This window comes from Musa acuminata, chromosome BXJ3-10 (genome assembly GCF_036884655.1).
Source record: "Musa acuminata AAA Group cultivar baxijiao chromosome BXJ3-10, Cavendish_Baxijiao_AAA, whole genome shotgun sequence".
Lineage (NCBI taxonomy): Eukaryota > Viridiplantae > Streptophyta > Magnoliopsida > Zingiberales > Musaceae > Musa > Musa acuminata.
The window spans coordinates 1,083,750-1,110,195 of record NC_088358.1 but is presented as its reverse complement, the minus strand read 5'-3'; the positions used below and the strand labels follow the sequence as shown (position 1 = coordinate 1,110,195).

Here is a 26,446-nt window from a genome sequence, read left to right as displayed (position 1 = left end):
GAGACCATTGGAGACATGTACACCCGATTTACGGATGTCGTCAATGGTCTAAAAGGACTTTGGTAAAAGTTTCTCGGATTTTGAACTTATTAATAAGATTTTAAGATCCCTTCTAAAATGTTGGGACCCTAAAGTAACGGTAATTCAAGAGGCCAAAGATCTAAATAATTTTCCTCTTAAAGAACTAATTGGGTCACTAATGACCTATGAAATGACATGTAAAGCTCATGAAGAGCTTGAGGACACCCTTCTAAAGAACAGAAAGGATATGGCACTGAGAACACAAGAAGACTACTTGAAAGAAAACTCAAGTGATGAGGACTTTGATGATAACGTAACACTCTTAACAAAGAAGTTCAAAAGAATCATAAAAAGAAATAAATTTAAAAATGATACTAAAAATAAATTTGAACCTAAGAAAGAACAAGTGATATGTTCTGAATGCAAGAAGCCGGGACACTTCAAGAGTGAATGTCCCCAAGCAAAGATGAGGCAACCAAAGAAGAAGGCTCTCAAAGCTATATGGGACGACTCAAGTGCTTCCGAAGAAGAGGAGTCAACCAACACCGAGCAAGTTGCTCACTATGCGCTAATGGCTATTAGAGATGAGGTAACTAAGTTCATTAAATGCAAATTTAACTTTCGATGAGCTTTCAAATACTTTTCATGATTTATTTGATGAATGCAAATTAATTAGTAAAAAATATAAATTGTTAAAAAAGGAGCATGCTTCTCTTGTTAGTGATTTCGATAGATTAAAAGTTGAGCACAATGATAGTTTAGCTCCATGTACGAAATGTAATAAACTAGAAATACTTCAAAAGAAAACTTACTACTAAAAGAAACCTTGAAAAAATTTGAGGTTGGTAGCAAGTCCTTGATCATTATCCTTGCCAACAAGGGCCACGTTCATAGAAAAGGCGGAATTGGATTTATGAGTAGCTCTCACCAAAATCCAACCACCTTTATTAAAGGCCCTACTTTGCATGTCTCCCCGAAACAAATACAACTTTTGTTGCAAATTTGGGTATGTAGCCTATCATTATCCATTCAAGAAATGTAGTCCACATAAATTGATTTGGATTCCTAAAAGAACCTCAAATGACTCAATGCAACATAATAAGCTATGTAGATCGATTTTTTAGGCACCCAAGGTCAAATGGGTATCTAAAAATCATCTCTTTTTGTAGAAAAATGTACCATCACAAGCTAGGAGCAAGAGATGGTACCTTGATAGTGGATGCTCAAGGCATATGATCGGAGATCCATCTCATTTCTCTAAGCTCACTAGCCTAAACGAAGGATACATCACCTTCGGAGATAACAACAAGGATAAAATCATTGGCAAAGGAACCATAGGTAACAAATCCAACCTTCTTATTGAAAATGTATTGTTAGTTGATGGTTTAAAGCATAACCTTTTGAGTATTAGTCAATTATGTGATAAAGGATATATCGTTAGATTTGAATCTAATGCTTGCATTATTGAAAAACCACACAAAAACACATCTATGATTGCCCTAAAATAAAATAATGTATAAACTATCGAGATTGATGATCTTTGTAATGAAATGTGCTTTTCGGTTTTGAATGACGATGTTTGGCTTTGCCATAGGAGATTAGGTCATGCTAGCATGAAACTAATCTCTCAAATTTCATCTAAAGAACTTGTAAGAGGAATTCCTCATATCAGGTTCGTCAAAAATAATGTGTGTAATGCATGTCAACTAGAAAAACAAATAAAAAGTACCTTCAAACCTAAGAACCAAATAAACACCTCTAGACCTTTACAATTGATCTATATGGACTTATTCGGACCAATTGCTACATCAAGCCTAGGAGGTAGCAAATATGCATTTGTCATCGTGGATGATTATAGTAGATACACATGGACTTATTTTTTAACACACAAAAGTGAATGCTTTAGGTATTTCTCTAAGTTTTGTAAACTTGTTCAAAATGAAAAGGGTTTTATGATTTCGTCAATTCGAAGTGATTACGGTGGTGAATTTCAAAATCGTGATTTCCAAGAATTTTGTGAATCTAATTGATACAACCACAACTTCTCTACTCCAAGAAATCCTCAACAAAATGGAGTAGTAGAAAGAAAAAAAAGAAACTTATAAGAAATGGCAAGAACCATATTAAACGAATATAACCTACCCAAATATTTTTGGGCCGAAGCCGTAAATACGACATGCTATGTTATGAATAGGGTTCTAGTAAGACCATTACTTTCCAAGACTCCTTATGAGTTGTGGAACAACAAAAAACCCAACATTTCATAGTTTAAAGTTTTCGGATATAAATAATTTATTTTGAATAAAAAATATACCTTAGGTAAATTTGATGCAAAATCCAATGAAGGAATTTTTCATGACTATTCTTTTGTTTCTAAAGCATTTCATATCTTTAACAAAAGAACTTTGATTATAAAAGAATATATTCATGTTGTTTTTAATGAAGTTTCCGAAGTTAAGAAAAATGATTTTGATGATGATGTTAATTTTGATGCTTTGAATTTAAATGAAACTCTTTCTCCATCTAGCAACTTGGATGCATCTTCTTCCGAAACATCCTTACCCAAGGATTGGAAGTTTGTAGATGTTAATTCTAAGAAGCTAATCATAGGAAAAACATCAAAAGGGGTTGAAACTCGTTCTTCTCTTAAAAATTTTGTGTCAACGCCGCTTTTCTCTCATAAATTGAACCTAAAAGCATTGAGGAGGCTTTAAAAGATGATTCATAAGTCATTGCAATACAAGAAGAGTTGAATCAATTTAAGAGAAATGAGGTGTGAAAGCTTGTTCCTAAACCAAATGACCATTTAATTATTTGTACTAAATGGGTCTTTAGAAACAAGCAAGATGAATTTGGTATCGTGGTTCGAAATAAGGTTAGATTAGTGGCCAAAGATTTCAACCAAGAAGAAGGTATCGATTATGAAGAGACCTTCGCTCCTATAGCTCGATTAGAAGCCACAAGGATGCTCCTTGCTTATGCTAATAGTAATAATTTTAAGTTGTTTCAAATGGATGTTAAAAGTGCTTTTCTTAATTGCTTTATTTCCGAAGAAGTTTATGTTGAACAACCTCCCGGATTTGAGAATGATAATCTCTCTAATCATGTGTTTAAATTGACTAAAGTTCTTTATGGATTGAAACAAGCCCCAAGGGCTTGGTATGAGAGACTTAGCTCATTTCTTATCAAAAATAATTTCTCTAAAGGCAAGGTCGATACTACATTGTTTATCAAAAATTTTGAAAATAATTTTCTTATTGTTCAAATTTATGTTGATAATATTATTTTCGGTTCCACGAATAAATCTTTATATGAATCATTTGCTAAAAGTATGAGTCTTGAATTTGAAATGAGTTTAATGGGAGAATTAACCTTCTTTTTAGGCTTACAAATCAAACAACTAAGTAATGGCATTTTTCTTAGTCAAACAAAATATGCTTTAGATTTGCTAAAAAGGTTTAATATGGATAGCTTAAAAGCTATCAAATATCAATACTCCCATAAGTACCTCCACTAAGTTAGACATTGATGAAAGTGAAGAAAGCTTTTATCAAAAAGCTTATACGGGTATGATAGGAAGTTTACTATACCTCACCGCAACTAGACCGGATATCATATTTAGTGTAGGTCTTTGTGCTAGGTTTCAATCTAATCCTAAGATATCTTATCTTAAAACAGTTAAGAGAATTTTTAGATATCTTAAAGGTACCACTAATCTAGGATTATGGTATCCAAAATCCGAGAACTTTGAACTAATTGCGTATGCTGATGCGGATTTTGCTGGATGTAGATTAGATAGAAAAAGCACATTGGGAACATATCAATTTTTAGGACACGCACTTGTTTCTTGGTCTTCCAAGAAACAAAACTCGGTTGGCATTATCTACAACCGAAGCTGAGTACATTGCAGCTAGTGCATGTTGTGCACAAGTTGTGTGGATGAAAAACACTTTAGAGGAGTATAAGATTCATCTTAAAAACATTCTTATAAAATGTGATAACACAAGTACAATATGTTTAACAAAAAATCTCATTCAACACTCTAGAACTAAACATATTGTATTAGGCATCACTTTATACGAGATCATGTTAATAATCATGATGTAATCTTAGAGTTTATTGATACGAAACATCAATTAACCGATATTTTTACAAAGCCTTTAAGTGAAGAACAATTTGATTTTATTAGAAAAGAATTAGGAATGTTAATTTGTCCGAATGCATGAATTTAATGTATTTTATGAATCGAGCTTTCATAAGTCTATTTCGTTTTTTTTTTTAATCTTCCTTGGTATCAAGTTTACTTCATGTCCTTGCTCCATCATGTACTAATGTTGGATACATGGAATTCATTGACAAATGCATCTCTCACGGATTTCACTCTTATGAATTTTTTTTTTATGAGAAATGGATTTGATGTGATCATTCATGAAATTTCTTTTATTCTTTCACATGAATTCTTTATTAATGAAAGAAAATTTTATATTAATTTTTTAGTATGAGATGAACACTTACAAGAGTGAGGATTGATTTCACATAAATATCTTGATCCTTGTGAAAATTAAAGAATGATTTAATTAAACTCTTTTATCGTTTTTTAGTTGACTCAAATCATTTCACAAAGTTGGTTTTTAATGGATTTCCTCCTTTCTTTCCTTCTTCATGTAAAGTCATGATGAAAAAAAAAAAGGGAGAAGTTGATGGAAGCTATCGCTTTAATGTTGATAACATTTAATGTTGAGAACTTTTAAATGATACCATGTCATGAATGCTAGAAATATGATTGGTATTGTCAAATACAAATTGAAATGTGGCATGAATCTTTACCACACTTACATTGTTGAATTGTTCTCCTTTTTGTTGATGACAAAGGAGGAGAAATGATACCAAAATGTGGTAAATTGATGACAATGTATGCAATTTATCTTATTATAAATGCTTATATGCTTATCATTTGAAACATATTAAAATATAGAAAAAACATATCTTCTAAAATTGATAAATGTCTTTCATATAAGATATCATGAGTTGAAATATGGCAAAAACATATCTTATCGTATCAAATTGATAAATGTCTTTCATATAAGATATCTAGAGCTTAACTTACAATTTTATAAATGATATCTTGCCATAGAATAATGAATTGTTATCTTTGTCATCTTTCATATTTGAAATATCTTACTTGAAAATGGATGTTATGACTTGACATCATACTTGTCACGGTATCTTGAGAATGTTAGATCATGATAGTAATCATGATGTGCATGTTGATAAGTTTAAATGAATCTAACTTATCAGCTTGATACTTGAATTCAAAGGCTTTGACTTCAAGAGTGTCTTTTCTCAAGTATAACATATAGATATGGGGAGTTAAGGTTAACTCCGTCATCAATTAATTGTCATCATCAAAAAGGGGGAGATTGATGAATCAGATTTTGATTATGAAGTCAATTGTAATTTGTTTGATCTAATTTATATGTTGAGAAAAGTGTGCAGACTTAACTACGATAGCAGTAAGACATAAAACAGGTGTTGTGCCGGAGTCAAGATCGAGATCACGTTGAGAGTTCGAGGGTTCGTCGAAAGTCCGGACATTCTATCACGGACTTAGCTGGTTTTGCCTAAGTCGTGCGGCACCCTTGCGTGTCCATCCGCAAAGGTCAGCCTCCCCGAAGCCTCCCATGGTCCCTTAGGACCCACAAAAAAAGAGAACAAGATAGAGAAAACGCCTCACTCGGGATCCACAAGCAAACATCTCTGACAAACACTTTATAAACAATGCAAATTACAAATAGACTTTACAAGCTCTGAACAGTTGCACAACAAAGGGTAACATGGTCCATTATAGACCGAAAATCTCTCGCACGTGTCAACATGACACAACCTTTATTTACAAGCCTAAAGCGGCCACCAACCTAACTAAAATGGGACTATTAAGCCTTCGGCCGTCCCTCTACATGCTGTGCAAAGCATGAACATACCAAAAGACACGGACATACATAAGCATTACATCAAACATCCTGTTTAGAAGTTTGTCCGTGACATTCTCCCCCACTTATTCCTTCGACGTCCTCGTCGAAGCCTTTGTCGACACTGCAACTCCTCGCCTTTGCTGAGTTTTCAATCTTCTGCTCCAGTTGCAATGCGCCTCTTGGCTCCCAACTGCTCTCTGCTGCTGTTTTTGAGTACTCGAACCTTTGATCCGCCATGCTGCTTCAACTCGCCAATGACTCTGACTCTAGTGTGGGGTTAGCTGAGTTGTGTTAATCCCTATTGGTTCCTGCGGATCCTCCAAATGAAGGAAAAGACCATCCTTACTACGCCAGTCTCTCAAATGCCTCGTGCTACTTGAACTGGGTGGATGCTTGTTGGAGCTTTAACGAGCATCGTCTCGCAAACTTCTAAAGTATTGGGTCTTTCCTCCACAAAATTTGCTCATTGACTCTTCTTTCACTTAGTTGTCACATCCAAGTAGGTTCGCATCACTTCCGCTTTCGATTGGCATTTTGTTGGGAAATGAAGCGGACAATCTACTCTCAGTAACACTGATCACCGTTGGTGAGGATTTGACAACTATTGTCTTCCATTATCTTCGAAGGGTCTTTGAATATATGCAGAGCTCCTCTGCTGGATAGATAAGAGAATTGGGGTACTGGGTTTCGCCCATTCTCTTAAGAGTTGAGAAGGCAAAGGTTACTTGACTTCGCCCGCCTCCTCGAGGTTGTACTCCATGCATCGAGCTGGTTACTAGCCTTCGCCTGCTCTTTGCTCACACTTTTGAAGCACTTGAAGTGTTTGCACTCCTTGCGTTGAGTTAGTTACTGTGATTCACCTTCTCAATGCCAGGAAGTTTTCACCCAACTTGGAATAATTCTCTAATAGATTTGGTCGCCTCTGGGATTGTACCGTCTTCTCCATCAACCCTACCGCCTACTCCCCTGAGTAGCGAAGGTACAACACCGCGTACTGCCTGCTTCGTTCCTTGGTCGTGCACTCTTGCATGACCCGAAGTCCTTCACTTTCGGCTATCTTGATGAGAAACTCGTTGACACCAGTCTTACGAAGTTCCTTGGCCTCTGCCCTTCAGCCTTGTCACGATACTTGGAGTTTGCCTCTGCATGCTCCACCTCCTCGACCCCTTTCACGACCAAGCGCTCTCCCTCCATGAGAGCAAGGGATCAATGACTTTCACGGAAGTCCCGCCTCTGCGGTACCATGGCGCTGCCATGCCCATGGCACTACCATCCGTCGTCTCGCATCTGCATCCCTTTACTTCACAATCAGTAGATACGCCTCTGTGGCACTCCTCCGAGTCCACCTCCATTCTAACTGATGCTTGATTTTGGGTAGCTAAGTCCCTCTGGACTCGTCGTCGCTTCCTCGCCCCTTTCGACCCCCTGCTTCAACACCTCTGTGTTCTCCAAGCAGCTCCCTTTGGTCGATGGAAAGACAGACTGCAACTCCCATGCATGGCCTCTACCATCACGTTGTAGGGTTTGCACCGATTCTGTTCTCCTTAGCTTCCTTGGTAGCAACGTTCGCTTACTCGACCTTGTCCTCTGACTTGTCGGGCACCCTTAAACGAATATGGGCTCTGGAGCAATCCAACTCTCCAGCTGCTTCGATCATACCACTGCATGATCAAGTCCCTCCCATGGGACTCACTGGTACTTGCATTCAAACTTTTCCCTTGGTGGAACCTAGCCCCCATATGCTGATGACCAAGGTTTTCATCCGATGCAAAATTCGATGCACGCACGGAAGACCCGCCTCTGCGGTACCATGGCCTTCACTCCTTAAATCCATAGCCCTTCTTGCCGTCGTGTTGTTCACCGAAGTGGAGCTTCCAGTAGCCCCCAATCATACCTCCGTATGATCTAGTCCCTCACGGGACTAGGTTGTGTGTATCGCATTGCCACGAACTGTTCCACCACGATCCGCTGCACCATGTCGCCTCTTGGTGACATCTCTATTGCATTCTGATCCTTGTGTGATGAACTCGAATTGTGAACCCTTCATGTGTGGCCTCTGCCAATACATCGCAGGGTCTCTTCCACCTTCGATTTTGTTCGCTCCTTTGGCAATCGACCTTCTTCCACCCACTCTTGGGTCACACCTAGATGAAGCACCGCTCTAGGACAGTCCGTCGCCTAGTAGCTCCCGAAGTCCCCCGACTTCGCTACAATTAGTGCACCATTGTCTGGATCCTGGGCCTCTAACCCTACCAGCACAATGTTCGCTGCGCAACGCTTCCTTCATAGCAACTTGAATGGCAACACTGTGGCATATTCTTCAAGAGCACCCGCCTCTGCGTCCTCTTACCCCGTGCTAAGGCCTTCTGAACCCAACTTCGCCTACGCAAATTGAGTCGCCTTAATTCCTCCATCAAATGCTCCTCCGAGATAAGGTGCATGTGCCCAGAAGCTCCCTTCGTCTTTGGCACCATGCAAGATGAGTCCGCTCCGTCAGAATGAATGACCCATGGAACAACATGATCCTACTCTTGCCTCTGCAAGAGTTCATGTCCTTGACCTCTGTCCAAGGAAAGCACTATGCCTCCGCTCCATGTTCCATCTTCTATACTAGCTCCCTTCATGCGGCTTGGGTACTTCGCCAAGTTATACCCAAGTTGCTCCGCTCCTCGTTTTACATTGAGTTGATGGTGGCCCTCGCGCCCACCATTCCACGAGTCAGCCCTCCCTTGAGTCCGATCTCCATATCGACTCCAAGTGTGCCTTCATTTGTGTTGCTTTGGGTTGCTCCCCCACTTGATCTCGTAATGCATCCACCAATGCATTCTCTCAAGCGAGATCATGCGACGACTCCTCGCCACTTGCTCAGTCCATTGAGCTTCGTGGAGTTGTTGTTTGTTGAGGTATTCATCCTCAACATGTGAGGTCCATCCCACATGATTCTCCCTCTGGAGAGCCGAGACTTATCCCTCCTGGATAACTGTCCCGTTGGAGTAACATCTCTCTTCGTTTCGGAGACCACCATCCCCTTGGACTACTCCGATCTGCTGAACAAACTGTGCATTGTTCTGCCTCCTGCAAACACACTTGCTAGATTGCAACTCCACGTCAATACAGCCCCCGCTGCACCACTCAAGGCCTAGCAACATGCTGAACTCGTTGCACACTTCAGCCTCCTACGGACATATCCTTCACATGCCGAAGAGAAAGTTTCAATGCTCCATGGCGCCGAGTTTCGATCGCCTTGGGATGGCCGCGAACATTCCATCGTCCGCATATAAGCCCATGCATGAGTACTGAATTCTTTGAGTTAGTAATTCCCCTCACCTCTGTGAGCTTTGCACAACTCTTTCGGTCGCTGAGCAACTCATTCCACCTTGGATGGTCTTATCCTTTACCAAGCGCCTCGCTTGCCTTGAGCACCATCAAGTATGGTTGTCAACGTTGAGCCATAGCTCAAACTCAGCCATCCCAACCTTTGTGCGCTCCGCATTCTTCCAAGCTTGTCTGTTCTCGTGGTGCCTCTTGCGCGAAGTGTTGGTCATTCCTCTGAATGTCAATCTCAGATGCCCGCTCCTCCGAGCGACTCTTTTTCCCTACATCTCCATTCCCATTTTCCCCCAAACGATCGCGCGTGTGCTGACTGCCCTCAACGCAGCCCCGCTAGATCCCCCACGTTTGCATGCTAAGTGTTTCTATGAGTGCTTGTCCTGCTCTGATACCATCTGTCACGGACTTAGTTGGTTTTGCCTAAGTCGTGCGACACCCTTGCGTGTCCGTCCACAAAGGTCAGCCTCCCCGAAGCCTCCCATGGTCCCTTAGGACCCACAAAAGAGAGAACGAGATAGAGAAAACACCTCACTCAGGATCCACAAGCAAACATCTCTGAAAAACACTTTATAGACAATGCAAATTACAAACAGACTTTACAAGCTCTGAATAGTTGCACAACAAAGGGTAAAATGGTCAATTACAGATTGAAAATCTCTCGCACGTGTCCACATGACACAACCTTTATTTACAAGCCTAAAGCGGCCACCAACCTAACTAAAATGAGACTATTAAGCCTTCGGCCGTCCCTCTACATGCTGTGCAGAGCATGAACATACCAAAAGACACGGACATACATAAGCATTACATCAAACATCCTGTTTAGAAGTTTGTCCGTGACATTTCGTCGGAAGTTCTTGCGGAACCAACCGAGAAGTCCAGGAGCTTGCCAAAGAAGCTCGTCGGAACTTGCCAAGAAGATCGTCGTAAAGTCCAGGAGCTTGCTGGGAGTTCGCCGGAGCATTGCTGAGAGTTCGTTGGATGTTCGCCGGAAGTACGTCGGAATCTCACCGGAAGAGCAATTGACGCACCGGAACAAGAAGTGTTGTGATCATGTTTTAATTATCGTAGTTAGAGCATAAATTAAGTTAGGATTGAGAGGTAATCCTACTAATTTAATTAGGGGCCAACTGGGCCCTTAACAAGGCTGATTTGGGTCGAATTGAATAGCCCAATCAGCCCCTAAAAACATGGCCGGCGGTGGTACCGCCAAGGCCGACGATGGCACCGCCCAGAAGACTCAGTCTCCCAAGTGGTTTGGGCGGTGGTACTGCCGACAGTTATTGCTGCCAGCGATGGTACCGCCCCTGTCAAGCGATGGTACCGCTAAAGCTCGGTCTCCTAGCTTTGTCAGGCGGTGATACCGCCTAGACTGGGCGGTGGTACCACCCAGTGTCAGACTGCAGGAGGTAGTACCGCCCAGTAATGGCGGTGGCACCACCAGTACCCCGGAAATCCGGGATGAGACACTTTTTGGCTCCATTTTTGAAGTCATTGGGGCCTATAAAAACCCCACCCTTTTCTGCATGAAAGGACACGAAAAGTATTGAGATAATCTTGAGTTATTGGGGTGTAAAAGTGTTGTAAACAAGTGCTAGAGTTCTCCTCCCTTTCTAAGTTTTAAGATCATTCAAGAGAGGTGTGAGACTTATAAGGGTTCTCTCCTAAACCCGTAAAAAGAAGAAAGCGCTGTAAAAGGTGTTTGGTCTTCACCTATTGAAGGAAGGCCTTTAGTGGACGCCGGTGACCTCGTCGGAGGAGGAATCCGAAAGTGGATGTAGGTTACATTGACCGAACCACTCTAAAACTCAGTTTGCATTTACTTTGAGCAATTTACTTTTATAGCAAATTGCCTCTCCTCCTTACTATGCTTTTACTACGCCTATGTCTCACATACGATTTCAAGTAAACACCTTCCGAGATCGATTTTAATCGTACGAAGATTTTACGAAACCGACGCTTTTCATTTGTGCAATTTACATTACTGCAAATCTCCTTAATCTTCTCTTACACTTTTACGAAAAGCTTTCAAGTTCAAATTCTCTCTGAAACAGATTGAATCAAAACCATTTTCGTCGGAATCGATTTTAATCGAAACAAAGTCTTTCGAAATCGGAAAGTTTTCCGCTGCACTAATTCACCCCCCCTCTTAGTGCCGCTCTTGATCCTAACATTAGGTAATCCCAGCTAAGTCCGAGGAGTTGGCACAAGGGTGCTTCACGACTTAGGCAATTTCAACTAAGTTCGTGACTTAGCTGGAATTGCCGAAGTCTATGACAGTGCAATGTGAGAGTGCACATATATGTTATGACGTACGATGTGGGAGTGCACGTATATATTACAATGATGTGGGATGTGGGAGTCTATGTATATTATAATATGGGGCGTAGATCTTCATGAATTTGTTATGTTTCATACATGTGTATATAAGAGTCCTGAATTATTTTGACGCAGAATTTTACATCTTTATTTTGCATATACTATGTTGTAGGGCTATGCTTGCGAAAGAAATCATAGGATGAGGTGTTTAATGGTAATTGTCTTATGACGATGATTTTAAAATATGGTATACATGACATGATGCATGCTCACCTAAATAAAACTACAAAGGCTTATAACTAAGTGATTACTCACTATACACCCTATTTTGCAAGTAAGGATACTAGTACTCCACCTAAATGATTGGGAAGGGATGTGAGCATGTGCAAGCCCATGCTAGCGTAGATATGGACAATGACCTATAAGCATTTTATGTGTATAAATTTTAGATATGTTATGTTTGGATTTTCTTTTAGTTAGATGTTATAATTATGTACAAGTGTCAAAAACATTGTGTACCAGGGAAAACCCTATCAATTTTGTTTAGTAAGTTAACATATTTTAATTTTTAGATTGCCAACTTTCCGTCACATTCCTATTGATAGTAATAATGAAAAATTAAAATATGACATCCTACTTTAGTCATGCATATAGGGTATAGGTGGAACTAGGAGTAGGATGTTATATATTGTTGGTGCTTTGAAAGCATATTAAAATAATCATGATTTAAATATGACTATCACGACAACAAAATCAAAATGGACAAATTATTTTCTTGATATTCCATGAACTTATCTTGTTGCTTGTGTTTTTTATTGTCAAACTAGAATAGATGGTTTAAGTGATTATTTAACTATTTAAAATGAAAGTTTAGGAATAGAAGTTGGTATCGATGATAAAATTAGAGAAATAAAAAACTAATCATTATTATAATACAAACTATAGTAAACGAACCACCTCCAAAACTTTTTCATCTATGGATCAATTTAAAAGGATTAGTTAAATATTTAAGGGAGAGACATTATTATTATAAAAACAATAAAACCAAGGAGATTATCAAGCTCGAAATCCGAGCTCGAAATTTATTTGACTTCTTTTAAGTTTGGTGTCAGCACTACAGTATAAATTTTCGATTCTTGAATGGTCGATGTGATATATAACAACCTTTCTTATTTTAGTGATGATTGCAAAGCAAATACCAATAGCTCTAATGTCAATAGTACAAGCCTTTAGTGTGGGGGAGTGCATCTTGGATGAAACCCATTCGAGTATGATCCCCGAATCAGATGAAACTCAAACATGCATTAACAACTAGACAAAGACAGAGAAATGGAACTAAGAGATCATCCGTGAAGAGAACGACTGCTTATTCGGTTTAATGGGATAATTGAAACATTCAACATCGAAAGCTATTGAAATTTTATAATTTTACTTTTTTTATATCTTTTTTGTCATTACACATTATACATTTATTTTCAAATTGTAAAAATAAAATTATAAATTTTTTTCATGTTTTAAATTATTTTTAATTAAAATTTAAAAAAAGTTGGTGATTCAAACTAGAACCGCCGATGGTTCCAATTCAGAACCGGACTATCTGTTTCGAAACTAAGGTCAAGGCTAGGTCTATCACCTACTTAGTTTCATCAAGGAGATGATACCCAATAAAGCAAGGTGGTGATCCTCTACTCTCAAAATCACAAAGCAAGACAATGTCTATTGCTTTTTTTTTTAATTAACAAGCTTTAATAACTTATAGGTAAAAGACTTGTACCATATTGCACTCAAAAATTTGCTTCCCTAATTTAAATATTATATCAATAACACCACATCAATAATTTAAAAAAATGTCCCTTTGTGATTATATAAAAGTAATCTAAGGTAATTTAATTATTGTATCTTCTGCAAGTAAATTAATGTACAGAGACAATAGATCAACAATAGAAGTTATTTATCTAATAAAACAATTAATGAAAAAGAATAGAGAAAAAAAGATTTACATATAATTTTTATTGATTTTGAGAAAGCCTATAATAGAGTTCCTAGAGATTTATAATAGTGGTTTTAAAAAAAAAATGTATTCACTAATTATATTGATGTTATTAAGGATATATATAATAATGCAACAGAAGAGATCGAGTCTTAATAGATTTAATAATTGGATAGGAGTCTGTTGGAGTACAGTTAATTGGTTCACTATACTAGCTTCTTCAGATATTAAAAAAGCACAACTATTAGTAAATCATCACATTTTACTCAAACAATAAAATGATAAATATAGATATATTAAGACTTAACAGCTTTAATATTTAGGTAGGAGTATGTAGGAAAGAGTTAATTGGTTCACTAGCCTTACTTTTGGTTTGTAGGGGAAGGTTAGTTTGAAGGGATGCGGTAAGCATCAAATCACTTATTTTGATCATTGAGGACAAAATAAAATGTTTGACCTTTCTAAGTAAATTTGCTTTAAAGTCATGTGGTAAGCATTGAATCACTTACCTTGATCACAGAAGACAAAATAAAATGTTTGACCTTAGCATGTGAATTAGCTATTGTATTTAACTGAACCTGAATGATGACAAAAATTAACTATGAACTCATTGTTTTTTTTTTTAAGTTTGCAATGAAAATATTTTAGAACTTTTCTTGAAATGGATTCGAGAATAGCATGCCTTAATTTTTATTTGTATTTAGTTTCTCATTTTGTCAAAAAACCTGTTTTGTTATTACCCATCAATAAATCCAAATAGTATACACGCTTCTAAAATGGAAGACGATACCTTTTGGTAAGTTCTGAAATCTAAGTATTCAACAATAACAAAGAAGCTGTGAGACCCCAGCTATTTGGGGTCAGAAATATGACCTTTTTCCACCACTTGGTTCTGTTGAGAAAATTAACACTCTCCAAACTAAGAACCATTGGATTATTGTTCCTTACAATGATTTTGTCTTCCTCAGTCTCTTCTGATACCACTAATCTCTTTGAAATCAGACGTACTAGTTATTTTTCTTCATATATACACCTATAGAGGATGTACATGATAACAGACACATTTTATATGGTATTACACATACTGTTTAATTTCAATGGAAAAAGTAACTAACAACAAACTTCCGTAAGATAGAGGATATTACCAATTATTTCTATCTATGTATACCAGTTGCATGTTTATAATAGATAAAGATTTAAAATTTTGGTCCAGTCCCAATACCAGTCAATGGCTGGATCAGCAAGGTACCAAAATGATCAGCACATTGACACTCAATGAGTCAGATACTGATTGTAGGTAGGAGTGAGAGATTGTGTGCTAAAAGAGAGGAGAGTAGGACAATGAGGTGGATGTGGAAGAGGAAGAGGAGAAAGAGGAAAAGTAGGAGAAGAGGTGGAGAGGGAGGAGGTCTACTGACAAGAAGTGAAAATGGAGGCAGAGTGGTAGGGAGGGGGCAGCTGCGATAAAACAGAGAGAAGTCCATGAAGGAGGGGAGAAAGAGAGAAAGAGAAAAGAAAATAAGAAGGTTAAAAGAGATTTGTGACAGGTATAAAAATTGAAAAAAAAAAAAAAGATAATGATATTGGACAATAAGCTTATAACGTAGAATATTTTGATATTGTTTTGCTTACCACTTGATAAAATCCATAAGGTGAACTTACCAAGTTGAGGATCAAACCCAACGAAATCATCTGATCCACATTTCGGTTGGAGCGGTAAAAAACAGTCCCATACCAACTAAGACAGATGATATTCTAAACTATGTAGTGGGTAGTTATAGATCCAATAAGAGTGTTACCAATATATAGGAAGAATGTTTGTAGAAAATTGCTAACGAAACATATTTCAGAAAATATATTGAAACCATATAACACTGATGTGCATGACGAAGTAACAAATATATTTGTGAGAAAGTTATGTTGGTTATGTCACGTATCAACTTTCTAGGAAGTCTCTTGCTACTTTGATTCAAATTTATGCACAAATCTGACACATGATGGTGCATACTGCATAGAGCTAGCTTTTCCAAGAAGTATGTTAAAATATTCTAGTGGGTTATGTGGTCATCAAGTAAAAAAAAAAAAATCATGACTTCTTTTTCACCATCTTTGAACTATATTAATACATTTTTTGATTCAGAAAGTAAAAAATATTGGATACTTGTAGGATTTCATTTATGCTTGTTAAACCACAGAAAAAAGTAAGAAATCACATTTCAAAACTGGAGTTCCTATAGGGTTTTTGTTATTCCAGCTTCAAGTCAAATCTAAAAGTGACGACCAATTATGTAAAAACACTTCCAAATTCCAATCATACAAGGAAAATGAGAGATCACTAACTGAAAGAACATCATCAGTCCATTTACCATGGTTTATAACCTAGTTAAATGCATAGCTACTAAAGAACCCACATGATAAGGTTAAGTGGTATACACTATCACTGCCCTCATATCACAAACAAAAGCATTCCACATTTCAGATAGTTATGGTAGAAATATGTACATTGAAGTCAGCAACTTAAGACCATGAAACAAGGAGCACCTATGTAAAGTCCTGTAACAATAAGGGAAATGACATTTTGCAATTTGGAGAAATATTCACGAAAAATAAATCAATAGACGAGTGAGAGAAAACCACAAACCAAATCTGCCATTTATTGGAAATTGTTAAGGCAGTTTTTCTTACTACCTAAAAGATGTTTTAACCGATTGTAAAAGATATTGGAAATTATTAGGTTCTCCATGTGACAAGTATTTCAAAGGTTTCCATTGGACTTGCTGGAAATCTAATCAATTGGTGATGAAGATATTGGTATCACTATCATCATTTTCTTCACATGCCATAGTGGGTCGATAAATCAGATGTCAGATTCTGAACTAGTGGGTTACATTGCTGGGGAATATGAAGATATGATGACAAAACAGATATATGGAACAAGGTAAAATGGGACTTAGTGAAATTAATTATTATAAGTTACATCTTCAATAGAATTTATGATCATATGCAATGGATGAGATATGTAGGTACATGCTTTATGCATTTATATGTGTTGCATAACAAACAATATGCAAACTAAAGATAGAATATACACACCCGGAGCAAATGCCACACAAGTGCTTGAAAAGAATTCTTTCCGCTCCCGAAGAATATATGTTAACAGTGCAGCAGTGCCACCTCCCAATGAGTGCCCAACAATCTAATAATAAAGAAGTAAATATTATGCTACATACCCATTACTCACAGGGCAGAGAATTATATGAAGCTACAAATGTGATAGAATAGCACCTAACAGGTGATACACAAGACAATTATTTTCAATTATTGACAAAGTTTTCTAGGTCAAAAGGCTCCATTTGCTAATTAGAATAATACATATACTTAATGACACAAGAAAATCTCTGAAATACACAATATGAAGTTTCCTGTCATGTTCATGTTGGTGGTAGTTGTGGAATATGTTCAACACATGTAAGATCTACTTATAAAAATATATACACATACAAAAATGCTGATGAGACTTGCAAAATGGCAAGACATGATGAACAAGTCATCTCATTTTAACACATTTATGTCAATGACAAAAATTATCTTGGACTGGAGATCACATAAAATTATTTACAGTAATGAATTAGTTGATGTACAACTACTAGTAGGACAAATGTTTATCATCCAAATAAGGCACCTAGACAAATTATAAAGTTTGGAAGCTTTGACTTACTATGGACATGGATCATCTAGATAGATGTCATAAACCTGTTTGGGTGATTGTTACGGCTATACTGAATTATAAATCATGTACAAGTATTATTTAAACATCGTAATGAATTTGTTGATATAAGAAATACTAGTAGGACAAGGGTACATCATCCACATAAGGGCTTCTAATATATTTTATACCTTTGATTCTTTGACTCACTATCAATATGAATGATCTGTGTATTTTCCATATACCTTTGTTCTTGAAATAAGTGTATTTGGGTGATTGTTATGGCTCCAAGTTAACATTATAGTGATCACAGATTGTTGAAATTGTACAATGACATAGAAACTTATAAAATCTGTGAAAAAGTGTATTAATAAATTTTAATGTCCATGTCCTATTTTTACAAGAATTTCCATATTAAATGTATCTATCTCATGTAGTTCACTGTCCATGCCTTGTAGCATAAAATTCACAACATGTATGTAACACCCTAGTTTAGTCTCATATCAAAAGTGGACAAATACTAAAATTGACTTATTGGATATATTATTATTAACCTAAGCTTAAGTATTTTAGACTAGTGGTTTAGGTTCAGCGAAATTAATGGGTTAGTTATCCCATCAGATCAAGTCGTAACAATTGGTGCCCCAATGGTAAGAGGCTTTAGTAGGAAAGAATCTTAGGATGAGGCCAAAGGACATGTCATAGCAAAGAGCCACCATTATAACACCCGATTTTAGTCCTACATTGGAAATTGACAAAGATTAGAATTGATTTATAAAGGTCTAATGGGTTAATAAGTCAATTATCCCATCAAGTTGGGTTAGTGGTCCAGGATCAATGAAGCTAACAGGGATTACTGTCCCATCAAGTTGAGTTGTGACAATGTGAATGTCAACAATGTTGTTCATGCAATAAGTAGTTAAAATTGACTATACATCAATTTTAACTACTGAATGCATCATCAAAAAGTTGATAAGCTATTTTGAGTAAATCAGGAAAATGTATCATCAAAAAGTGAAAATAAGTCGAAGGTTGATGAGATGTGAACATTCCAAATAATCTATCTGGCAAAAACCAATGAACTCAAATTTTTCTGTGTTGTCTCTTGAACATAATAAGAGAAGCATATAAACTTGTCATATGCATTAGTGCCTAGGATGCAAAGTAGGGGTCATAAAAGATTATACCTTGATCTTGAAATCTGGATGCTGATTGACTGCTTTCAGAAGGCATGGGGTAGTACATTTTGCAATCCAACGAGCAGCAGCAACCATCCCACAATGAGCATATCCTAGGACTAATTTTTTCACACCACCTTCATCTAAAACGGAGTGGTGAAAAGGGACCACTGCACCAGTTGCAGCTGTCAAAGTGTCTTTAATGCTATGGGTTCCTCGTATCAGCAGAAGAAAGCATTTGGTTTCCTTGTCATCTAAGATTGTGAAAGCTGGTTTCAAAAGCTACATAAAGGAAGCAACCAAGAGAACATTCCATAAATTCCAATTAGGCAATTTTACAGATGTTCTGAAATCCATATAATTTTATCAATAATATCTTCCCACCATCTTCACAGAACAAAGAAAGGATAGTTGTAGGTGCAGTGACTAATGATATATGCTAATCCTTACCCCTGCCTTAGGCTCTTGAAGAAGTACATCTTCTGGTGAATAGCCAGCAGACTCCAGAAAAATTGGAAATGGTCTCTTTGAGAAAAGATAGCAGAGGTTCAGCAATCTTAATAAACGAATCAATTCAGCCAGTACCTCAGGCCCCTTGAGTTCTACACAATCACTACCAGCATACACACTTGCGACATGCAGATTACCCTGAAATTGCATGCAACATTGAACTGATCATTGATAAAAAAACAAACAAAACTATATGTAATATTCCATAAAAACTAAATCAACCAAAAATTTGATGACATCCATTAATTGTGATTTCATACGGTTGATTTTTTTAATAAAAAAAATTTGATTTCACATTCTTCATCGACTGTTTATTCTTCATATACTGGGTAAACATTGGTGGGAGCCTCGGGTATATTCTTTTTTAATTCTCCATGGACCATTTTGCTCAGTTTCATCAAAAATGATGGTCGACTAGAACACAATTGTTGGTAAACATAGCAATAATAACAAAATTAATTTAATCGAGCAATCTCCTTGATTGGTACTCCACTGCAACAAAACTTCTACAAATATAAACATCCTTTTTCTATAGATAAGAATCAAAACTGAGGGCAGTCACCTAAAACAGTTTTGGCCTTCCAAAAGATGAAAGGTAACTTCTGCAAAGATAAAGCATGTAAATAAACATCATAAAAAACTAAAAGTAATTGTATGCAAATGTTAGGATCCCTTGAATTTTTGGGTCCTAAACTTGATGTAAATACATGTCTCTTTAGAGTTTCCTAGTCTTAGTAGGAGTCAGCTAGGGTTCTTATTTAGGAATTGCTCTTTTTTAGGACTCCTTGTCCTAGTGGACTAAGGATTAGAACTCAATATATATGGGTGTAATGCCTTTGGCTAGTTTTTCTCTCTCAAGTAATGAAGTATCATTTAGCCTTTAGCTAACAAGGAGGCCAATCCCCTTGAAGTGATCAAAGGAGGCCGATCCCCTTGAAGCGATCTTATCACTTTTCTCTTTTTTCTCTACGATAAAACCCTAGGGTCTTATCATCTGATATCAGAGCAGCGTTCCTTGGAGTGTTCACAGCGATCCCTCACATTGCCCTCGACACTTTCCAATGGTGTTCCTCGGTGTTTTCACAGCGATCCCTCATGCTGCCCTTAGTGCTTCCCAGTGGTGTTCCTCGGCGTTTTCGCAGCGATCCCCCACGCTGCCCTTAGCACCCTCTAGCCATGCCCCTTGGCGATTTCCTTGGCACTCGCTCGTGGTGTGCCCTTGGTGTTTCCTTGCGGTGTGTCGTCATCGACGCTGCCATAAACCGGTCCTCTCCAACACTACCATGCCTCTTCGACGCTGCCACAAGCAAGACGCTACCTTAAGGCCAACGCCATGCTACCAACAGCCACACCAAATAGGGCAGTGCTCATGCCCTTGACTCGAAATCAAAAATAAGAGTTAGGGATTACAGATCCTATAATCGTACGCAATGGCTACCGACAACTCAATGAAAGCCCAATTGGAAGCTTTGGAAGTCAGAATTGAGAACCGGCTGCAAGAGACTCTTAATGACTTCAGAAAGAGTTTATTTGAGAATTTCAACAAGATGAAAGTTTGACTCCTGCAAGTAAACAATCGAACCGATCTGGAGATATAGGAAAAGGGTACCAAGAGCATGATAAAAGCTATCCACGCATGAAGATAGAATTTCCATAATGGGAAGATAAAGATCCGACCAATTGGATTTCTAGGACAGAAAAAAATTTTCGCTTTCATAAAACTCCAGAAGACTCCAAAGTGGAAATAGCTTCAATCTAATTAAATGGAGACGCTATCCAATGGTATGAAACATATCATGGAGTTCCCTCATAGGAGCAATTCAAGAAAGGACTTCTTGTTCGCTTTGGATCCTCCGAATATGAGAATGTAGATGGGCAACTCGCAAAAATTCGTCAGACTTCTACGGTACTAGAGTATCAAAGCCGATTTGAACGACTATCAAATCAAGCTAAATACTGGCCCGAACGGCAATTGGTGGGTACATTCATTGAAGGACTTAATCCAGATATCCGGTGTAAAGTTAAGGCTCCCCAACCTCACACCATGACCGCTGCGATTTCTTCTGCACGATCGCATGAGGAAAAAATCAATATGGAGAATCGCCGAAACCGAAGTATCAATAAATAGGTGATCAGTAAGCCGAATGTCATAACTGTTCCGGCCCAAAACCCTAACACCCGAAGACTAACCCGAGAAGGAACTTAAGGAAAGATCCGCGAAGGATTTGTGCTAGCATTGTGATGAAAAGTAGAGTAGGGAGCACTGATGCAAACAAGGGAAGCTTTTGATGATTGAACCAATCGAGGAGGAACCTGAAGCTGAGGCTATAGACTCCGATCATAAAGGTACGGATAGTGATGAGGATATTGAACCAATCACACATAATGTTCATGCACTAGCTGGCTACTCTAATCCACAAACTATAAAAGTTGAAGGAACTTTGAAACATCAACCTATTACTGTTTTAATTGATACCGGTAGCACTAACAATTTTATGGATAACAAGGTTGCTACACGATTGTCCTATCACATTGAATGTTGTGATAAATTCGAAGTAAATGTCGTTGATGAACGGATTCTAACTTGTGAAAGCAAGTGTTCCAAGATAAAATTGGTTATGCAGGGCCAAGAATTGCTTGTGGATTTTTTCTTAGTACCATTGGAAGATTACGAAGTTGTGCTCGGAATTGATGGTTATCAACCCTAGGTGATGTCTCTTAAAACTTTTCTAAACTAATCATGAAGTTCTTTATCAATGGAAAGCAGGTAATCCTAAAGGGAAGGCATGGTAGTAAGGTCAAAACTATTACCAGCCACCGAATGGAGAGGGTTCTTCAAAAGACACACCATGGATTTTTGGTATAGCTACAAAGCATTGAAGAGGAAGCTACAGTACACGAACAAAACGAAGATATTCAATTATTGCTCCGAGAATTTACAGATGTATCCGCAAAGCCACAGGGACTTCCACCTCTTCGACCTCATGATTACCGAATTCCAATACTACCTAGGAGGGCACCAACTAACGTTCGGCCCTACCGATATCCACACCTCCAAAAAACCGGAATAGAGAAAATTGTTAAAGAAATGCTTGAAGTAAGAGTCATAAGAGCTAGTGTTAGTCCATACTCCTCTCCGGTCCTATTAGTAAAGAAGAAAGATGGCTTGTGACGAATGTGTGTGGATTACCGAGCACCTAACAACATGACAGTGAAAGACAAATATCCTATTCTGATGGTAGATGAGCTGCTGGATGAATTGGGAGAAGTACAAGTTTTTACTAAACTGGACTTACGATTTGGCTATCACCAAATTCGAGTACATGAAGGCAACATTCAGAAAACCGTCTTCAGAATACATAATGGTCACTATGAATTTCTAGTAATGCCTTTTGGGTTAACCAACGCGCCCTCTACTTTTCAGAGTTTAATGAATGATATATTTCGAGCTCCCCTCCACAAGTTTGTTCTAGTTTTCTTTGATGATATTCTGATATATAGCACATCCTTAGAAAGTCATTTATTACATTTACGGGCTATTTTTACTATTCTTCGTGAGCATTGTCTTTTTGTCAAGAAATCAAAGTGCAGCTTTATGCAATCTAAGGTTGAGTATCTCGACCATGTTATCTCTCGAAAGGGCATTGCAGTTGACCCTTCTAAAATCTAAGCAATGAAAGATTGGCTGATTCCAAGATAAATTAAAGCTCTAAGGGGATTCTTGGGGCTCAGGATTATTACCAAAAGTTTGTGAAAAAGTATGGCAAAATCAACGCTCTCTTGACATTACTTCTGAAGAAGGATACATTTAGATGGATAAAAGGGGCAACTCAAGCTTTTAACTCTCTGAAGACTGCAATGACTACTACACCAGTACTTGCTCTACTCGATTTTAACAAGTTATTTGTGATTGAGTCTAATGCTTCTAAAGTAGGTGTTGCAACTGAATTAATGCAGGAAGGCCGTCCCATTGCTTATACTAGTAACGCACTTTCCCCCTCTCATTTGAATTTATTCGTTTATGACAAGGAAATGTTAGTCATTGTTCATGCAATCACTAAGTGGAGACCCTACTTAATTAGCCGATGGTTTCAAATGCATACTGATCACAAAACCTTGAAATATTTCCTTAGAGCAAAAGGTTTCTTCTTTGGAGCAACAAAAATGGGTCACCAAGCTATTTGGATTTGACTATGTGATTATTATACGAAGGGGAGTGAGAATTTAGTTGCAGATGCACTTTCCCGCCTTCCAAAACAAGCTGACCTAGTGGCTATTTCTATTCCTACTTTTGAGACCTTGGGAATTATCAGGAAGGAATGGTTAGATGATCCCGAGATCCAGGATATTATTAAAAGGCTAGAAGAAGATCCGATTTCTATTCCTAATTACAATTGGGATTCCGTGGACTTACGCTATAAGGTCGAATTGTTTTAGCTCCACATTCTTCTTGCCAAGATATAATTTTGAAGGAGTTTCATTCATCATCAATTGCAGGTCATTCTGGATTTCTTCGTACATACAAACGTGTTCGTCAACTTTTCTATTGGAAGGGTATGAAAAAAATAATGAAGAAATTTGTTGCCGAATGTGATATTTGCCAATGTCATAAAAGTGAGACAGTTGCTACCCTAGGTTTGCTTCACCCCCTCCCTATTCCTGATTATGCTCGGACTGACATATCCATGGACTTCATTGACGAACTTCCATCATCACAAGGGAAAACTACCATCTTTGTAGTTATGGATCGGCTTACGAAATACACTCATTTCTATGCTATACGACACCCTTATACAGCCGCAAGTGTTACCAGCACTTTTATTGAGAACATAGTAAAATTGCATGGAGTTTCACATTCCAATGTTAGTGACCGCGATAAAGTTTTTATTAACGCCTTTTGGACAGAGCTTTTTCGTTTGCAGGGTACCCAACTGAATATGAGTACTACTTATCACCCGCAAACAGATGTGCAAACCAAACTATTTCAAATGTTTTACCAGTGATAAACTGAAGGAGTAGACCAAATGGCTTCCTTGGGTAGAATGATGGTATAATACCTCTTATCATTCTTCTACTTAAATGACTCCTTTTGAAGCAGTTTATAATCGAACCCCTCCCACAATTACAAAATACATGCTCGGCTCTTCTAAAGTTGATCAAGTGGACAAGGAATTACTTGACAGGGACAAAATTATTCAGCTTTTAAAGGATAACCTCATAGCCTCACAAGCAAGAATGAAGCAGCAAGATGATAAATACCGAAGTGAACGAGAATTTGCAGTGGGTGATTGGGTTTTTCTTTGTCTTCATCCCTACAAGCAGACTTCTATAAAGTGTTGGAACGCATTGGTCCAGTTGCCTATCGCTTTTACTTGCCTTCAAGCTCTAAGATACATCCAGTTTTTCACGTTTCCTGCCTTAAAAAGAAGCCAGGTGAGGATGAGGTGGTGCAACACCATTTGTCAGACATTTCTTCCACTAGTGAGGTTTAAATTCTACCGCAAACCATACTTGATCGACGGATTGTGATGCGTCGCTGATATCCTATAACTGAAGTACTAGTGCAGTGGACCAACTTACCAATTGAAGATGCCACTTGGGAGTCCTATAAAGCGCTGAAAGATAAATTTTTATAGTTTGTTGCTGCTCAGCCTTGAGGACAAAGCTGATTTGAAGAGAGGAGAAATGTTAGGATCCCTTGAATTTTTGGGTCCTAAACTTGATGTAAATACATGTCTCTTTAGAGTTTCCTAGTCTTAGTAGAGGTCGGCTAGGATTCTCATTTAGGATTTGCTATTTTTTAGGACTCCTAGTCCTAGTGGACTAAGGATTAAAACTTTGTATATGGGTGAAATGCCTTTTGCTAGTTTTTCTCTCTCAAGTAATGAAGTATCATTCACGGAGGCCTATCCCCTCAAAGTGACGAAAGGAGGCCGATCCCTCGAAGCGATCTTATCACTTTTCTAAATATCGTATAAAAAGAATAATCAACGCTTGCATACGAATAGAGATGTTAGAAGAGAGAGCGAACAGATAGTCCACAGCGATCCAAATGCACTTACCTGCCGCCTCATCAGATATTTAATCCCGAAGGCCAAATCCCCGATCGGCCACTTCCCCAGCGTCTCCGAGTACGTGAAACGAAGAGTCTCAACCAGCGTCGCCACAGCCTCCCGCCACGTCGCCGGCGGCTGAGCCGGCCTACGCGCGATCCTCCTCCTCCCGGCCGCCACTCTCTCCACCTTGTGCACACTCCCTCCACCGCCATGATCCTCCTCCCCGTCCGTCCTCGCTGCAGCAATCCTCCGGCTAAGCAGGAAGTACAGCACCACCGCCATCCCCGCCGCCGTCGCGACCGTCGCCGTCGCCATCGCCGATTCTCCCGATAGACACCTCCAATCCGCACACTAAACCCTAAAACTCTCCATCTATGAAGACCAGATAGATCCCTCATTCGCCATTAGAGGCGCTCTCGAGATTTCTCGGAATCTTAGAAGGGCAGTCTGGGTTAGAGGGAAGCCCGTCCTAGTCACAACCAACATATTGGTATTCCTAAACGACCCTCATCCAACTTCGTCCTTCGCCTTCAAATTTAGTAAATCTTCGAACTACCCATGAGGGTATTTAAGTCGATTAGATGCATCGTTATCGGTAAGGTGGCGCCTGTACGCGTTTGCACCGACACGATACGCAATTGCTGCGTGGGGCCCATTGCGCCGCGTCGCTTTATAGAAGAATTTAACCTAGCCAACGCCCTGCGGCTTCCGGGACCCAAAGCTGCACCGAGGGTGTGTCGACGGATGGAAACAGAGTCGGTGAATTTTTCTTTCCTCTCGTCTTCTTGTATGTGTTTTGGCTGGTAGATGAATCGGAAAAACTGGTAGATGAGTCGAATCGGATCCACCTAAGATAAGAATTCGAATTTGATGAATCGGTGATCCAAGTTTCTAAACTCCTCAATAGAATTCACATAAAAAATACAATCCCACTAATAGGATCCGAAACGATGATCCAAATCACAAAATTTTGAATTGGGAAAACACTTCCAATTTTGGTCCACATCGGGATGCTACTTTGTACGTCCACTAAGAAATTATCGGGAGACATTTGCTATATTTTTATTCAAGAGTTGGTGGGCGTGGAATGTCACCCACACTTGTCTCCATCTTAACGAAAAAAACATTTTTTTTTTGGGGTCAACGAATAAAACAATTACAATATAAGAACATGATGGGTTTGACAGCATGGTTAGAATTATTCATTTAAGGATATATGGTGCATCAAAAAAGATGTCATCATGAAACATCAGAATTTTAAACAACGTAACATAATTAATTGGAGAGGAAATGGTGGGTCAACCATTGGCTTTGGATAAGGTGAAGATAATGACGTATTTTGAATGGTGCAATGTTTTTCCGGT

At 38.3% G+C, this 26,446-nt stretch overlaps 1 protein-coding gene across 1 annotated transcript in view; it reads right to left on the bottom strand.

Annotated features, from left to right (window-relative positions):
* Positions 1-25,602, bottom strand: part of LOC135650381 (uncharacterized) — a 43,987-nt gene extending 18,385 nt beyond the window's left edge. Inside the window, exons 1-4 of the mRNA XM_065169639.1 lie at positions 25,089-25,602; positions 18,967-19,164; positions 18,526-18,798; positions 16,726-16,828 (exon numbers count right to left, since the gene is read on the bottom strand). Coding sequence (XP_065025711.1) covers positions 16,726-16,828; positions 18,526-18,798; positions 18,967-19,164; positions 25,089-25,397 — 883 coding nt within the window. The 5' untranslated portion in view covers positions 25,398-25,602. The remainder of the gene's footprint in view (positions 1-16,725; positions 16,829-18,525; positions 18,799-18,966; positions 19,165-25,088) is intronic.
* Positions 25,603-26,446: the final 844 nt, after the last annotated feature.